This window comes from Gymnoscopelus braueri, assembly GCF_963280865.1.
Source record: "Gymnoscopelus braueri genome assembly, chromosome: 6".
NCBI lineage: Eukaryota > Metazoa > Chordata > Actinopteri > Myctophiformes > Myctophidae > Gymnoscopelus > Gymnoscopelus braueri.
The window spans coordinates 37,099,930-37,118,750 of NC_137607.1; the positions used below are offsets into that span (position 1 = coordinate 37,099,930).

At 41.3% G+C, this 18,821-nt stretch overlaps 1 protein-coding gene across 2 annotated transcripts in view; it reads left to right on the forward strand.

The window, feature by feature from the left end:
- The first annotated feature begins 6,902 nt into the window (after positions 1-6,902).
- atf6 (activating transcription factor 6) overlaps positions 6,903-18,821 on the forward strand; it is a 62,213-nt gene continuing 50,294 nt past the window's right edge. For both annotated transcript variants that reach the window (XM_080431955.1, XM_080431956.1), the window contains exons 1-6: positions 6,903-7,194; positions 9,880-9,956; positions 11,816-11,894; positions 13,022-13,122; positions 14,012-14,141; positions 14,406-14,609. In XM_080431955.1, the coding sequence (XP_080288081.1) occupies positions 7,086-7,194; positions 9,880-9,956; positions 11,816-11,894; positions 13,022-13,122; positions 14,012-14,141; positions 14,406-14,609 (700 nt within the window). In that variant the 5' untranslated portion in view covers positions 6,903-7,085. The remainder of the gene's footprint in view (positions 7,195-9,879; positions 9,957-11,815; positions 11,895-13,021; positions 13,123-14,011; positions 14,142-14,405; positions 14,610-18,821) is intronic.

An 18,821-nucleotide genomic window follows, 5' to 3' on the forward strand; every position in this document is an offset into this window, starting at 1 on the left:
CTGTTTGTTGTGATAAGCCAGACCGACAGCCATCAAAAGCCAACAATAACTATCGTTAATGAAACCACTGTTTACGTAAGATTAATTGTATTATTATGCTTAAATACTCAGATCTACGCTGTGTGCATCTTATAACTTAAGTCAGACAGCGTGAGCTTGTATATCCAATATGCGATCATCATCATCCATTTTCGTACGGGTTGACTCCTGAATAACCTTCTGAGGTTCACCCTTCGTATAGCAGCCGGCGCCCAAGTATATAAATCAGTTATTAGTTTAGCTACAAAAAATAATCTGTGGATGGTTCCCCTGACAACGAACTGGCCAATCACAAAACGCCCGACCGCGACCCGTCTCTCCGGGCCCTGGGATGTGGACTCTCCAGGTCTAACACAGGGGCCCAGTGAGGGGGGACAACAGTTGTCCATATCAAGCTCCAACACGATCATGACGAAACCTCTCCCTCGCGGCGATACAGTGTTGCAATCTTCTGTTCTGGAGCGAAATGTTACTTTGACCAGACAGAACAACAGGGTTTATGGTGATTTCTGGACGGGCTCCGAGTGTGTTGTATAATTGCCAATTGCTTGTCTTTCTGTCCTTCCTTGTGAAAAAGTTGAGTTTAGTAGTCTGAGAGATACAGAATTGTAATAATTGTGTAGATAAGGCAACATTTGTTCAATCACAGATAGGTAGCCTTGTAGTCATATATATATATATATATATATATATATATATATATATATATATATATATATATATATATATATATATATGTGCATTTGCATATGTATATGCATTTGTGTGGCCTTCTGCCAAATCCTGTAATTTTGTCAATATATATGCGGATACATGCTTTTAGGCCTACTGCTGCCAATATATGCAGTTCAGAGGCTTAAGGTGTGCAGTTGCATCCCCCTCCTCTCTCAGCCTATCTCCCTGACTCCCTCTCTCTCTCTTGATTTCTCCTTCTCTCTAAATGTTGGTGATAGGCCTACTACTTTTTTCTGACTGAACTGGGGTCTCTCCTTATGTTTACCTAGTAGGCTAGTGGAGCTGGGAGTGCGGGTGTCAGGACCCCCCGGAATCCCCCCAGATCTGTCTTCAGAGTGTGGGGTCATGTAAGGGTGAGCCTGCGGTACCTCAGAAGGTTATTCAGGAGTCAAGCCGCACTGAGGCATTCACAGTCTTGAACTGAGGAGCGGGCAGACGCTCCGTCAACGCTGGCCACTGACCACTCAGCGGGCCTTTCGTTGCCCCGTTAATGGGACACGCAACCCCGGCTCCCGTCCTTGTAACAGCGACCCATAAAAAGAGCACAGGAGGATGCTAACCAAGATGAATGGCCTTTTTTCTGGACTCATTCTACACTAATCAGGGCTTTTCATTTGTTAGCCCCCTTCCCCATAAGCCCCATCCACCGCCACCAACCCCATTAGGGCCGGATAACGTATAAATTCATTAAAGTCAAAGAGGGACATTAAAATGATCATTTGTCAGATCTCTCTTTGTGAGTCCACTAATGGCGGCATGGTTTAAGTCATATGATGGTGCAAGGCTGAGTTTATTTGGGAGAAAACGTCTTGTTGTCCATTCCAAGCATTGGAAAAAAAAATTATTATTAAGGTCCAAAGCCTATTGTGGATCTATATCTGTGTAACATTTCTGTTTTTATCAAACAATGCACTAATTTCAGCAATTAGCATAATATGATTTAAGAATAATGATTGGGCCAGACAGTCATTATGACTTAAAAAAAGAAAAGAAAACCAGGTTGTTGACTGTTGACCAATGTTTTATTTTGCTGCCCAACAGATCCATCCATCACCTCCAGATTCCATCAACCCCCCACCCGGACTCCACACACATACACACACACACACACACACACACACACACACACACACACACACACACACACACACACAAACACACAGTCAATGAAGCAGCCCTTTGGACTAATCCCTTTGTATTCACAGCACCATTCCCACCAAACAATGTCCTAAATCCTAATCCTAAACCAAACCTAACAAACCTGGGCCACCTGCTAGCACAAGTTGTGCAGCAAAAAAAGGCCAATATGAATTTAAGTAACTGGCCCCCGTGAAAAGGTACTTCATATAGGCTCCATAATAACATCCATATATACATGCAATCAAAATAACACACGGTGCATGTAACGTGAGCATGTGCAGGTGCATGTGTGTGTGCATGCATATTGCACACATACACAAAGAGAAGTTGTGTCTCCTAAAAGTGCACACAAAGATACACACACATAAATGCATACATTACAGAACCTCTCTCATAGCCCCCCCCCCCTCTCTCTCTCTCTCTCTCTCTCTCTCTCTCTCTCTCGGTCTTGTTCTGTCCTTCTCTGCTGCTCTGTCTGTCGCTGTCCCTCACTCTCTCTCTGGCTCCGGAGATGTGTGGTGTGGCGGTGCTGGCGGGTTGTCATGGGAGACGCTTTCTCCATCTGCCTTTGCTCTCATTAGCCCACCTCCATCATCAGGCTTTATCAGAGGGACCCCCACCACCCCCACCCGCCTGGACCCTCTTCACTGTTCTGACAACCCCCGCCTCCTGCTCCATACATAAGCCTGAGATGATAAGTGACCAACCCCTTTGTGGAGGCTTGGATAAGACAATGCCACACAACAGTGGAGAACATCATCCATCTCATAGGTCATCAATCTGGGACACAAAAGATGAAATGTGGCTCCAGCTCCCATTCGGGAGCCTTTGCTTATAAGAAGCCCCTCTCATCCACTCCTCTGGCGAATGCATATACTTTCGACAAGAGTTGCTCGACAAAAAGTATATGTTTTCAATCTTTTTCGGTTGAAAATTTTAATTTTTGTTGTGTGAATTTCTTGCAAATACACAATTTTTGTTGAGCCACACTTTGTTGAGTGTCGTGTGACAAAGTATACATTACAATAGTCTCTATTTGTCTATTACTCAGACTTTTGTTGTTGTGTGGTCGAACACGAGAGAAAGTGCATAAGCATGGGAGTAAAAATATTAGGGAAAAACACTTCAGGCGATAAAGAATTGTTTGTGCATGATAGCGGTGATGCACATTTAGAATTAATTTAAGAATCAACTGATGTGCTTAGAAGATTACAATATACAGTGAAAGGAACTAGTATCATCTGTATGGAGAGTATACAGTAGTTATGACTATTTAAATCTGATCTAATGATGATCCAATTATGTATCTGCCAAATGATAGAATTGTCCAGAATGTCCAGCCACTGTCAAAGATTTTTTTAAATGTGTACCTATGGTGGTTTGCATTTCCACTCTCCCAATAATTGGCTCAATATGCCTTCACCCTTTGTCTTACTCCTGCATTGTCATGACTTGAGTCTTTGCTTTTATTATTTGTATCTCTTTATTAAACTGTGTTGTCCCAAATGAGACTAATATATTACATTACACAGGCGTCTGTTAAAAGAATAAATGTCCTGAGTTAAAATCAAACAATAATGTACAGTATATAAGCAAAATCATAGAAATGCAAGCGTTACCTCACCTATCATCAACTAGCGTGAATGGATTTTCATTGAACCATAGGGAGCAATCTGAGGACACCATAGGAGAGGTCATGACAACCTGCACGCAAGCCATGTGGCTTGATTGTTTGTGCTATGGACCATTCACAAGCCTGAGTGCAGGAGCCACATTATTCCTTGAGATAAAGTATATTCCATAACATGAATTAAAATCATTCGATGATTACACAGTTACACAGCAGGAACCTGCTGAGTGGTAATAGTTATAATGGGAGAAAAAAAACGATCCCCTGATATATGCAAACAAGCCACTCAACCTGCCAGCCAATGGATGTCATTGCATGTTAGTGTAATATTTCCACTGGAGTAATTATACAGTCATTGTGCTTTAAATGCTTACCTAATTGTTGAATCCCTATAATAACCTTGCACTGCGCTGTGTGAACAGAAGCGGATCTAGAAGTAATTGGATTGGGAGGAGTTGCCCCAGGCTGTTTATCTCCCTTCATCTAGGCTTGCCTTTCATGTGCAGGTAAAGTTGTATGATACTATATACAGTCACTAACAGTTAGGTCACAACTCTGGGATAAATTTGAGTGAATGTTATTGATAATCAAGGTGATTTAGTGACCTGTCAATGGACATGAATACTGGCAGTCAGGTTTGGTATTTGCTTTGCTTCTTGAGGCCTTGACGTCAGGGTCAGACAAGTACTAATTACATGCAGTCATGATTGATTAATTAGTAGTTATCGTTACCCCTTTATCTTCTGACATTTTGGACAATATTGAGCAAAACAAGAGAGATGATCAAAGAGGCCATAATCAATATCTATATATTGTATATTAAAGAAGAAATGTACGAGTTCCTATGGCAACACAAATGCATAATCCATTTTCCACTGATGCCCACTGAAACCCTTCTGGCCCCCTTGCAGGTTAATCTGATGTCTCTGTCTGGAGAAGGCTTCACACACAATCAACATGATGAGAGTGGATGATAGGTTCCATCACCATGCCAATGGAATCCGGCAAACTCTCCAGATCACCATCACAACACAGGAATAAGAGCTCCACACGTCAATGATTTGTTTCTAGTGTTTTGATCTTCAATGCAAAATCCTGCATGTTCATTTAAGCCAGAGAGAACACAAATGGAACCAATCCATTGGTTATAATTTTTGCTGTGTGATCAGACCATACAGATCATTAATTATGTACTCTTCTAATCTGGGCCTTAACAATGGATCATGAAATAGGATTGCTTACAAAATTCCATAATCAAACTGTCCCTATCCCATCATCCCTGAGACAGACTATAAAGTCATCGGATCAATACAAGTCTGATTAGGCGTATAATGAATGTGGATTAGAGATTGCAGGCAGATGGTTGACCTCTGTTAGTGTTTGTCTTCCTATAAGGAGTTAAGATTGGAACGATTGGGTCATTCTTTCCACAGTTTGACCAGAATCCACAAGCGCAATAACAGGTCCACCTCAGGTTAATCTCGCGCCGCCCTGAAATGTCCATTAAGCCTGTCGTACACCTGCTACTGAATTTCTGGCGCACCAATGTGACCTAATACCATGCCATTTAAGAATCACAACCAGAGTCTAAGAATACATTCCATGAAAGAGCAGGCTTCTTCTGTTACAGAGCTGCTCATACACTGCTCTCTGACAACTCATCCTGTCTAGCTGTCTAGCTGATGAAGGCCTATTTGCACGTCTATTACATAGGACACTGCATTATGGAATGCCAGCAACTTGACCTACCAGGCGTGTAAAGTTTCACGGCAGTATATTTACAGATGTACACACTGTACAGAACTTTATTTAGCAACGGTCTTTTAATCATCGCTAAGATGTTTATGCTTAATGTATTTTGGTCTGAATTATTCTGAGGGAATAATTTTGAACAGAGAAATTTTGATGAGTGAAGACCCATTTTGTTTGTTTTTTTAACTCCGTGTTGATTACAAACAGCCTGGACAGTGGCACTAGAGATGTACCGATACCAGTTTTTCCTTCCCGATACCGATTCCGATGAACTTGCGTATGGTCGATACCGAGTACCGAGTGGGGTACCGAGTGGGGTACCGAGTGGGGTCCAGGCACTTTCAGTGTTCCTTGAGGGGGTTCCAAATGGACCCTTACAGGATCTGTAACTCTGTGCACTCTCAGAGTTATGGTGGTCCTTGAAATTAAATAGTTTGAGAACCAGAGATCTAGGAATAAATCAAAATTCCATTAATAATTGTGCAGCTACAAGTTGTTAAACTAATAATGTAAATAGTACAGTAAGAGTATAAAACAGTGGTGCACCATCAACTGAAACATTCAAAATATGAATGTAAATTAAATATCATGTGATAAATAACGTGGTATCGGAATGGCATAGACTGGCATACTCGCCGATATCAGTATCGGCAGCTTTTCCGATACTGGTATCGGTATCGGAACATCTCTATAAGTGGCACTGGACAGGATCTGTAGATCTATATGGCTTATGTTGTTGTCATGTATTGCCCCAAGACGTGAGAGGCACTGTGGGAAATTCCATTCATCTAAAGTGGCATTGTTTGCCACAACTGATTGAACATACGTTCATTGTTTTGAACGTCACCATCCATATTGTACAGGACCACCTACTACACCATACATTCTCAACATGGGGTCTGGGGACCCCCTGGAGTCCTTAAGGGGGTTCCAGGGGCAGGGGGTACGTCTCCAACTAAAATGATTGACAGAAGGAATCAAATGGACTCTTAAGGGTCTGTAACTCTGAGACAATGGAACCAAATGGACCCATGAGCTAAACACATCTACAAGCTCACGGCATGTCACTTCATGCCGCACTGCGAGCTTGTACATCTGCTATTTTTGACAAATATCGATAATGTTTGGAACATTTTTGAATAATTTTGAAAAAGATTGAACATAAATCTTCTCTTCTGGGGGTCCCGGCACAAAACATCTTCAGATGGGGGTCCGTGGCCAAATATATATCATTTTGGGGGTCCTTGGCATGAAAGAGTTTGCCCTACACCAGTGGTTCTCCAAGTGGATTCCAGGGACTCTCTGTGTTCCTTTAGGGGGTCTAAATTGACCCTTGCAAGTCTGTAACTCTGACAGTGTACAAATGGAACCTTGGAACATTGGTTCCATGTGTACACTGTCAGAGTTAAGGGGAGACCTTAATGTCAACGTTTGAGAACCACTGCCCTACACTATGGAGAGTGAAGACATGTAGTATGTGCTGCCATCGTGTGGAGTATAGTTGTAATTGTAACATAGTGGTGTTGCATCACGTTCGCCACTTAAGTATATCCCTTGACGGCACCCGTAGATTTACGGTTAACCATACGTGTAACTACAGCGACATAACTACGACGCAGCTGATCGATCAGGAAGTATACTAGTACACAACGACACTTGAGTTCATCCCGAAAACAAAACAGCAGCAAGATGGACTATAGATGCTAACATAGCACTGCGGACAAGGCCATCGCTCTACAAGTTATATGTATCAACATTATTTATCTGTTACTAATGTATTCGAGGGAGAATGTCGTCCGATTTAACAGTAGACATCGAAAATCATCAGCATTCTATGATGAATAATAATATTAGTGACAGGCTTGGCATCATGGCCATCGACCAGGATGGAGAGTGGGGTGAGTGTCACTATATTTAGGACTGCACATTTTAACACGATTATTAATTTCTAATTTATTGTGGTTATATGTTGCCGAAAAGCCGAAGATAGCAGATCTACAAGCTGCAACGTGTTGTCAACATTATTAGTAGAGATGATGTAACCACTCTGACTCTGAATGCAATCATTCATTAAAATGCTCTTGTATGGTTTCTCTGCTTTTTGATTGATTGATTGATTGATTGATTGAATACTTTATAAGACGGAAATGTAAACAGCACGAGTTACATTAAGATATTTGAGCTAAAAGGATAACACAAAACAGTCCTGGGGACTTGTTTCCATTGTGGTCCTACTACAGTATCATACTGTCAGTATGTATTCAATCCATCAACATAGCATAACAAATAACAGCAAAATACAATATCCCTCCCTTTAGTAATGGGTTTGAATAATATGCATGTATAGCCTACTTACAGTGTTCTCCAGTAGGACACCTGCTCCTGCTGCCTCCGTGCTGCCAGTGATGGAGTGAATTAACTCCAACAACACCTGTTCTGTAATTGGCCGCCGGTTGATTCGAACCCTCTCGTTTCCCCGTCGAGATTTGTTGGACCCCCAAAATGTATTTGGCCGCGGACCCCCATCTCAAAATATTTAGTTCGAGCCAGGGACCCCCCAGAAGCAAAGATTTGAGTTTCAAATGTTCGCTTTAAAAATAAATATATATTCAAAGATATTCAAAGATTCAAAAATAGCAGATCTACAAGCTAGTATATCTGCTATTTTTGAATAGCCAAAGTAAAAAATAATGGTTAAGACCTGAGGCCGATTCTACAAATATCTTCTAAATCCTAACAGTTTTCTGAAAAACCAGTGGTGCTCAAACTTTTTCATGTCAAGGACCCCCAAAATTATATGTATTTGGCTGCCGACCCCTATCTCAAAATATTGTTCCAGGGACCACCAGAAGCAAAGATTTGAGTAAAATATGTTCGCTTTAGTAAATATATATATTCAAAGATTTGCAAAAATCTTCAAGATTTCTTAAAAAATAACAGATGCGCTATGAGCTTGTATATCTGCTATTTTTTATAGCCAAAGTATAAGATAATGGTTAAAGTGGTTGAAATCTAAAATGACAGATGCTTTTCGGTTTTAATGGGTTACAACAAGGAAGTTGACATTGAACAGCGGTAGGGCTGGGGGCAAAACACGATGCGATGATGCAACAGCTGAATAGCTGAAGAATGATTTAACATTCAATTATGTGAAACTTACTAAAACAAAACAAAATAAAATAAAAAGCCTTTTTAAGTACATTTTCCTTCAAATCCAGTCCTATATTGCACTGATCAGAGCAATGGTCACCTAGTTATGGCCATTTGAAATGTTGTAGTGCCCCATATGTGTGCAATTTAGTTTTTTTGGTGTGACAATTGTCATGGCAGACCCCTGAACAGCATTTGTGCGTAGTTTGTTGAGGATTGAAGCAATGGTGTGCCTGAGGCCACCGGGGGACACTGACATGGCCCCTGGTGTGACTATTGTCATGGCAGACCCCTGAACAGTGTTTGTCAGGTTTGGTGCAGATTGGAGCAACACTGTTCCTGTGGCCCCCGGGAGACCCTAATGTGGCTCCTGGTGTGACTACTGTCATGGCAGACCCCTGAACAGTGTTTGTGCCAAGTATGGTGCAGATTGGAGCAACGGTGCGCCTGTAGCACCCAGGGGCTCCTGGCGGGGCCCCTGGGGGCCGCACGTGGCCCCTGATCTGGCTATTCTGATGGCAGACCCCTGACCAGTGTTTGTGACAAGTTTGGTGCAGATCCGAGCAACGCTGCGCCTCGCAGTTCCGCATGTTACGTTTGTAACGTCCACCGTCGGTTGACCTTCTGGGCATTTTTTTTTTGTTCAAGGTTTCTTTATTGGTATTTTCTATTTTTACATACAGGTCAATAAAACAAAAGCATTCAAGAAATGTTGTATGTTACCCCTCCCACCCCTCCAAAGTTCCCGCTCCGAAAGAGCCACAACCCTGGTATCTTGTTGTACCATTAACACAAAAGGACAATACAAACAAAAGAGACACAATTGCAATGAAAGTTGAAAGAAAATGTAAAACAAAGATGAAAACAAGTCAAAGAAGTCAAGTATACACGGTAGAATATATGTCATTAAAAGAAAAATGTAACATTAAAATACTCAAAAATGAATAATACAAAGACAAATACAAAAACAAAGAGAGAAATACAGCGGGGTCAGTTTTATGGGCCATTAATGTCAGCAGCATTCATCCTCTCTATATATGTTAAAAAAGGTTGCCAGATGGTGTAAAATTTCAGAGCACACCCCCTTGTGGAGTAGCGAATTTTCTCCAAAGTCAAGTGATGCATAATATCATTAACCCATGATTTGAAAGTTGGTGGGAGTTTTTCTTTCCATTTAAGCAGTATCAGGCGCCTAGCCAAAAGGGATGCAAAGGCTATCATATTATTTTCTTGGCGACTAAGTTGTACATCTTCTCTTTGACCCTCTAGGCAATTTTAACATAGGATTCTAAATGTTCTTTACTTTATATAATGAGCGATGAGCTGTGTAGGGGGAAACCACTCAATCGAGGAGCTGAATTGTTTGTTTGATGTTTGTGAAAACAAAAGAAAGTGTTGGGTTTAACGTGATCTACATGCTTGTCTTTACATAGACATCAGCCTGTTTGATGAGCTGGACTATCTGCCTGATACAGATGAACTCATTCAAGCCCTGGAGCATGCTGGCTATGTAAGTAACCTAACCAATACTGTAACTGCTGGGTACTGGAGACTGAACAGTGATGCCCAGTGTAGGGATGGGACAAGCTCACAACGCCAAGCTCACAACGCCTTGTGAGCTTGTAGATCGGCTATTTTTGGCCAACGTTCCCTCCTGAATAGGGGTGCTGGGGGTTCAAGTCAGTGGTTAACAAAAGTGGCATTTTAAGTTTTAAGCATATTTTGATTATTGTGATAATATCGTTAATCGCAATTGTTTTTGCCACAGTAATCATGACATGTCATTTTCATATTGTCCCATCCCTAGCCTAGTGATTCTGATTCAGAGTACTCACTGGGGTGAGAAAAACTGTACCACTTACTATTTACAACTCTTTAAATGGTCTACATTACTACCTACCGTATAAACCAAGCTGAGATCATCACATCAGACAATCTGGTGGAGATGCATCTAATGCACTAAGGATTATTATTATGAATGAATAATGCATCTATGTATTTATTCTCTGGAACAACATTCATGATGACTTGAGATCTGCTACAGCTGTGTCATCTTTAAAAGCAGGCATAAGACCTTATTTTCTCAAGTCTTTGGTTTTGGTTAAGTGTGTGTGTGTGTGTGTGTGTGTGTGTGTGTGTGTGTGTGTGTGTGTGTGTGTGTGTGTGTGTGCGCAGGGTGTAGTGGTGCTCACTGCTTCCCCATATCTAAAAATTATCTTTTGGTTTTGGTTAGTTAATTCAGATAGTGTTCATATGACTGATTTGGTGATACCTATTACCTAGCGACACATTCTACATGCAGCAAGCTTGGCCAGAGCCTGTCGGTTGATAGGTTGTGAATGTCACCCTGACAACCAATAATAATACAATATACAATAATACAATAAAACCACGGCATGTCCGTCCAGGCAGCGACCGTATCCAAAGATTCCTAGGCTGTGGCTAAAGTGCAAATAAACAGCTTAAATTGGGGAAAAGTGAGTCAGTCCCTGCATGCCAATGGTCAATAATACCCACATGCAATTTTAGATCAATTTGAACCCATTGAGGACAAGAGAAGCAAAGGTAAAACCAGAACTGAAGCCACTCATCTGGCAATATTTGCTCAATCTTGCAAGTTGTTCAATTATTTGTTTTATTATGATGACCAGCCCTTCAGTGCCCAGTTTAATGAGTTGAATTTGCTGAATTTCTAAAGAGTATTAGAGTCACATTGCAGTGTTTACTATTTAAAGGAGAATTCTTTAAATAGCTAGTTGCTTGTTTCTCAACATGGCAACACCAAGTTGCCAGGTTCTGGGAGAGAAACAAGCAACTAGCGTTAGCTCGTTCGTCATTAGCGGTAGCCTCTCAAAAACTTTCACTGCATGTTTTACTATCATGAGACACCACAATGAGTAGTAGTAGAGAAAAAAATAACTTTGCATCGGTTATAATAGACGAATTTACCTATGACACGCGCTCCCATTATGACAACGGAGGGTGTTGAAAATATGACGACAGGGAAATCTCTGGGAATAAACAATGCCACTGTTTACGTCGGTAGGTGAGTAACGACACATCAAAGATAACACTTAAAATGTCCGGAATTCTCCTTTAACACACGTACAGGTGCGTGCGTGTGTGTGTATAATTGTTTGGAGCCCTAAAAGATGTACAATTTTAATTGTGGATTGGTGGGGTTTATAAATGTGTGTGTATGTGGGTGGATGCGTGGTGGTGGCTGCTCTTTGTACATATTATCTGTTTGTATAATGTTTGCATTTTTTTTTTATGTGAATCATATTGAGTTTGACTGGTATGAAATATACTATACAGACACAATTGTCTTGACTAGACTTGAATCTGATTGAGTTACATGTCTCCCAGGCCACCGAGGTTCCTGAACTGGACTTCGACATCGACCTGACTCCCTGGAACGGAGCAGCCACAGGCAGCACCTGTACAGGTAAATCTGTGTTAAAGTCCCAATCTGGAATTGTTCTGAATAAATTCAATTTATATTATTTACACACATACAAGAGGTGTTGAGAGGTAGATGTAAAATATACTATTTTGACATTTCTTAAAGTAATAATTGAAAATATAAGTCTTATTGTTACCAATACCAACATAATATAGCATAACAAAAACTCTTTAACAGCCTGAAATACAGAAAATGCATACAAATAAAATGAATTTGCCTGTTGTTGAATGTTAGTCCTTCTATTGACCTGAGTCAGTCAACAATAAAATAAAAACATGCATCTACTGTAATTTGTATTTTTGGTGGTGGTCTATTTGTTTATGTTTGTATCACTGATTAGGATTTTGGCATGTATGGCAGTTAAGGACCTGTTTTCATGTAGCTTTAGAGGACATCTGAGCTCATTTGTCTTCTGTGTGGACCTGACCTCAACAGAATGTATTCCATTTTTGTTATGATGTTATATGTTATATGGTTAACCTCTTGTGTTCTTTGATGTGTACTGTTACTTTTATCACTGTAGATAAAACTATGCTGTTCTGAATGTCATGTAGTTTATAGCAGTGTTTTATTGCACGTCTATTCAGGAATTACCTAAATATAAATCGGTCTGTCATGGATGCGACATATCAAGTTACAGTATAGTACAGTACAGTACATAAAGACAACAATAGGAATCTTGCTTCAAATGTTGTGCAGTTATGCACCCTGAAAAAGTGGGGGCTCTTAAGGTAGACCCAGGCCTGAACTGGAGTGATCATTGGCCACAATCAGCAAGAGAAAAGGTAGAGATATGTTTTCTGTGAATTAGGAGAAAGAAATGCATACCATCTTTATTTGTTTTACAGCAGCATATTTAACCTAAAAGGTGTGGTAACCTATAATAATTGTTTTCTCATTAGAACTCCCTTGGCACTACACATACAATTTACCCTCTGCTGTCAATTATCGAGGCTACTAAATTCATAATGTCATTTATTTAAATTGACACATTTTTATAGTCTCAGAGTTGAATGAAGGATCCTTCCCTGTGTACACTCCACTGACTACATTAGCCGAGCTCAGTAAGCCCGTGTGACATGTTGGTACCACTGTCCTTGTGCGTCCAGATGGCGAGGTGAGCGTGGACTCTCTTTCACCTGCCCACACCCTGAGCTCTGTCCCTTCTCCTGCCTCAGTGGAAGCCTTGTCCCCATCATACTCCTTATCAGTAAGTCTTCCCCCTGCCTCGCCGTCTGCACTGTGTTTAACATGCTCATTTTACATGCAAATATATTTCCTGTCATTGGAGAGAGAGTTTGCGTTTGTTTTGTTCCCTTGTGTTGTTGGTCTACATGATGGGAGTATTTACATTGTTGCCTATCTTGGCACAGAGTGAAAGCGGGATTTCTCACAGATGGTGCTCAACACATTCATATCACTTTCGCTGGCAGATGCTGCTCTTCTTTTGGACACACACACACACACACACACACACACACACACACACACACACTCGCACGTGTACACACACACACACACACACACACACACACACACCAGAGACGCTTCATTAATGACTGCCTTAAACACCTTGTCAAACTAATTATTCACTGTCTGCCTGATATATGCCCCGCCCCCCCTCATTTAAAAAAGGTGCTGACAACTTTGGACACATTTGCATAATTTAGTAGGCAGATGTTTTCACAGCATGTCAAAACAAGGGCAAAGTTTACATCCTCCTCTCGACCCCAACACTGGTGTCTGTCTGCTGACTGAAGGACTGTGTCTGAATCCAAGGACATTTTCTTGTACTACCAGTATCTTTGAATATTGCCAAGGACATTTGTATTTTAACATATTAATGGTATTGTCTTCCTTTGTATGCTAGTACACCTTAGCTATCGTAAATGTGGATCTTCAACTGTTTGTTGCTTTTGATTGACATAACCACAGGCTCACATTTCTTCACTCTACTCTCATAAATTCCTGTATTGTACTTAAAAACTCACTGTACTGTTGGACCAACCTCATTCTGGTTTATTGCTACTCTATTGTATCCTTAACAGTAGCTGTAAAAAAAGGATGTCCTAAGCTTGCTGGGTCTTTCTCTTCTCCAGGATGAGGCCCTGTCTCCACAGTCCCAGCCCTCTCCTGTCTCTGTCTGCTCGGAGTCCAGTGGATACTCTGAGCCCCCTACACCTACACCAGCCAAGAGAGCCCCGAAAAGGACCAGCCTGACTGCGCGAGGTGAGACAACCCCCGTCAGCTGACATGGGCTGACATTAGGCTGTCCACAGGATTAGTCTTCTTTGAGTTTTTGTCTTATGCATTTTCAATAATTTAAAGTACATGCTGTAGTTGGTAGTCTTATCAACTGGTAGAGATTCAGTGTGTTGAAGAACCATTTATGTCATGCATGTAGCGAAGTGAGCTGTGATTGAGCTGTGATTGGTCTTTTGAGTTGCCCTTTAGTCACCAAACACCCTGTACTTCCTTCCTGTCTCCTCTCAGCCAAACCAGCTCAGATAGTCAAGAGGCCCATCCAGCTCAGTACCAAGGTGTCCATCCAGCCCAAGCCACTGATCACAGCAGTCCCCCTGGCTCACGCCACACCCCCCCTGCAGGCTAAGACCATCATCCTCCAGCCTCTTCAGGCCACCCTGCTGCCTGTGGTGAAGGCAGCTCCAATCAGCATCCAGCCAGCGCCCCCTCTAGGTGAGAGTCCACACTGCGGCGCCCCGTTGCACTTGATTGCATCACACCATACTATCATTGTTTGCGTTGATACAGAACAATCCACTAGGCTAGCCTGAGGTGAGGTGTGTTGTACTGTGTTACATGTTGTTTTTGATTCTTATGATTAAGAATAGGGCTGCAACTACCAAATATTTTCTCAGTGATTATTCTATTGATAACTTTTTTGATTAATCAAATTATGAAGAATATATATATATATATATATATTTATAAATAAACACACTTCTTAATAATATATATATATATATATTTCTTTTTTTTCCATTTACACATATATATATATATACGTATGTAATACGTACATACGTATAGAGCGTCGCAGTTCCCGCCCACTTCCTGTTTTTTTTGGTGCCGGAAGAAAAAACTCAATGCATTTTTCCATTGACATTTCCAAAAATATTTATATCTATTAATTTAAGCCTCGAATCAAGCCATCACGAGATGACATGAATCATGACCATAAACGTTTGATTCTGTGATTTTTTTTTTTTTGAAAACGGCAAAACAAAGGGTATTTATTAAATATAGTATATCATATAATTAAATATAAAATAAAAAAAAATCACAGAAAAAAACGTTTTATGGTCATGATTCATGTCATCTCGTGATGGCTTGATTCGAGGCTTAAATTAATAGATATAAATATTTTTGGAAATGTCAATGGAAAAATGCATTGAGTTTTTTCTTCCGGCACCAAAAAAAACAGGAAGTGGGCGGGAACTGCGACGCTCTATTACATACAGTATGTAAATGAATCGATTAACCACATAAGTGTTATTTTATACTTTGTCACACAACAGTGTCATGCAAAAGTAGTGAAAGTAGCAGATGTAAAAGCTCACAACGCGTCGCAGTGCGAGGCTTTGTGATTTCGTGACATTCTTTTTTTTTTTTACTTTTCGCCTATAATGACATGCCTAAAATAGGGATCGAATAGATTATTCTATGAAATTATCAATAATTTTTTATAATCGATTAAATCGATTAGTCCGATTAACTGTTGCTCCCCTAATTTAGAGAGCCGATCGTAGTCCTGAGATCCCTGGATTTCTTTCTGATTTTGCTGTTGCAACTTGTCCAGAAGATGGCGCCTTATCCCTATGTTCATTGTTCCCCAGCCTGTTTTGGCCTGGTTGTGGAGTTGCTAGTATGACATGCAAAGCCAAAATGGGTCATATTCAGAGACTGCAAAATGTTTAATCAAACCAAAATATGAAATCACTTGCTTTACTTTGAAGATGGCTGCTACAGTAGCATACAGTTGGTCTACATCACAGTCCCACTCTAAATTAACGGAATGTATTTATATTTATTTTGAACACAATTAGTGTAGGCCTATAGGCCCTTAATAAAACAATTATGTATGTTGTGTGTGTGATAGAAACATGTAAAATACGTGAGGTGTGAGTCCTCTTGGCTTGGTGAAGGTGAAAGGAACCTGCAAAGCAAAATGTCTTAATGTCGATCCAAACATCCCTTTTCCTTAATACATGTACTTTCGTGTGTGTGTGTGTGTGGATAAGGATAAATCCTTTTAACAGGTCGTTCATGAAAGTCTTTGCGGTCTTGTTTCCAATGAGAACCTGTGAGCAATTAGGGGTTAAGAGTCTTGCTCAGGGACAAATTTCATTTCATCGACACATGCTGGTCTGGCCTGGAATCGAACCTGGGGCAACCAGATCCTCTGGCTCCCTAACCACTCAGCTGTGTGTGTGTGTGTGTGTGTGTGTGTGTGTGTGTGTGTGTGTGTGTGTGTGTGTGTGTGTGTGTGTGTGTGTGTGTGTGTGTGTGTGTGTGTGTGTGTGTGTGTGTGTGTGTGTGTGTGTGTGTGTGTGTGTGTGTGTGTGTGTGTGTGTGTGTGTGTGTGTGTGCGTGCTTGACTCGCAGATACCAATTAAGATAATCTTTGTCCCTTACCTCAGGCCAATGTAAACGCTGATGTCACAGCCAGGAACCCAAGTGGGTGGAATGTTTGAGTCCTGCAGACTCGGCCCTCCTGTCTCAATGATAACAGATGGCACAGATATGAAGGGGCAAGATTTCCAGCTTCGAGGACATTAGCAGGGAGCATGAGGCACTGAGACAGGTCTGCTCGGTGTCTGGTGGTGTTGGTCTCTGCTGGTGTTCTCTTAAATATTCCTGTCTCAGACAGCGTGCCTATTGTTCACATGGGCTCAGCTGTATTTTTGGTTCTTTAAGAACCTGACTTCATTCAAGTTAATCATCGGTTAACACAAGTAAGACGCGCGAACGCGGGAAGCGAACGCAGCTCGAAAATAACAATAAGAAGAATAGAAAGGAATGAGCAATTGTAGAGAAGTGGGTGGTACAGTTAAATTAGTGAGAACAGGGCCGCCACAAGAAGGCTCCATACCGCTAGCCCCATTTTTTTGGGGTCTTTTTTAAATTGTTATGTTTGTTTGTTGTGTATTTATTTATTTATTTATTTTTAATGTTTTTTGTCTTTGTAGTTTTTGAAATGTGTTTGGTTTAGGCATGCTGCAGGCTGTTGTGCATTTTAATCAGAGCATTGTCTTCAGCCACACTGTAATCAGAGCATTGTCTTCAGCCACACTGTAGTGCACTCTGGCGCACTCTGGCGGCTGCACACAGGCAGTGCACGCACACAATACTGCACACAGACACACGGACACACACACAACCCGAGCACGGTTTCATAGTAAGCTCCACTTTTTGACTGCCAATGACGAGATTTCTCCTCATATTTTGCTACGGTGCAGTCTGCCAATGACGAGAATGACAAGATTTTGTGTTTTAGATGGTTTTCCACTAGATGGCGCTGTTTGCTCGCCTATGGGTCACTGTTTGGCTCTCTGTGAAGCAGAGGAGTAGCGTGTCACGTGAGCGCAAAAACAAACAGCCCGTTCATTCCTTGTTATTCGATTTGGGAGAATGGCTTTTTCTCAGTTTGTATTGCTTTTTGGCAAAAACAGCCTACATACATTCAACTGCCCACAACTATGGAACGGATGGTCGCGGCGGCTCGTTTTTTCCCCCCGGATTGTACGAGACTCGGATACGTCTCTTAAAGTGATCGATCATACTGGAGATGAATATTCTATGATTTTTCAAAGGTTAGGGAAAACACTCAAAAATCGCTGGCAGTGCTGTGGCAAATGATGTTTTATTTCTGGCCGTCAAAGAGTTAATAATGTAGTAAAATGTAAAATATTCCTTGATGTGAGGATAATAACTGAAGAAGACGGTTGAAAGGAATTCATTGGAGCCTTGGGAAAGTTTGCCGTTTGGAAATGTATTGGTGCACAATGATGCAAAGCTGGGCTCCATGATTTATAGCCGCCAATTCAGAATCTGTTTATAGGCCAGGTATGTTCACTTTCCAAATTCCTCGTATGTGAACATACCTGACCAATAAACAGATTCTGATATGATGGAGCCTTGCATAATGCACAGCGTTACATTTCCAAACGGCAAACTTACCCAATAAGGCTCCAAATTCGTGTGAACTGTCTTCTACATTAATTCTCCTCCTCTGTCAGCTTGGCATAAGACGAAGCCTTAGCACGACTTACTTTCATTAGCACTGTTGGCTGCGAATTGCACTGACAACAAGTCATTTGGAATGAGGTTGAGACACTGCAGGACTGGCTGAGAAATGGCCCCAGACTGTTGGTACTGTGGCTCTCTGGGCAGGGATAAGCACTGACCGCTACTGTAAACCGTGAACAGGTCATCTATAAACAGGAGACAATATTTTTTGTTGTTGTGGTTTTGCTTGTTTTTTGGTTTCAAACCACAAGCCTGTGTAAATGTGGGCACTGGGCAGACATGCATCTTTATTTGTTTGTGCCCACTCATAACACGCACGCACGCACGCACGCACACACACACACACACACACACACACACACACACACACACACACACACACACGTGTGCGAGCGCATTCACATGCACGCACAAGAAGGCCAAGTTCAGATACATACCAGACATTGTTTGTGACATTGTGGGATTTACTGCATCAGGACAAGTCAGATCAGGGTAAGATATGGTGTCAGTCATGGGAAAGCAACCTTCATGAACTGTCTCATAGCCTGTCCTTAAAACTTCCATTTTGTTGTCAATGTGGGGAAAACCCACCCAGTCGATACTTGAAACGGATTAAAACAGAACAGATGGTATAAAGAC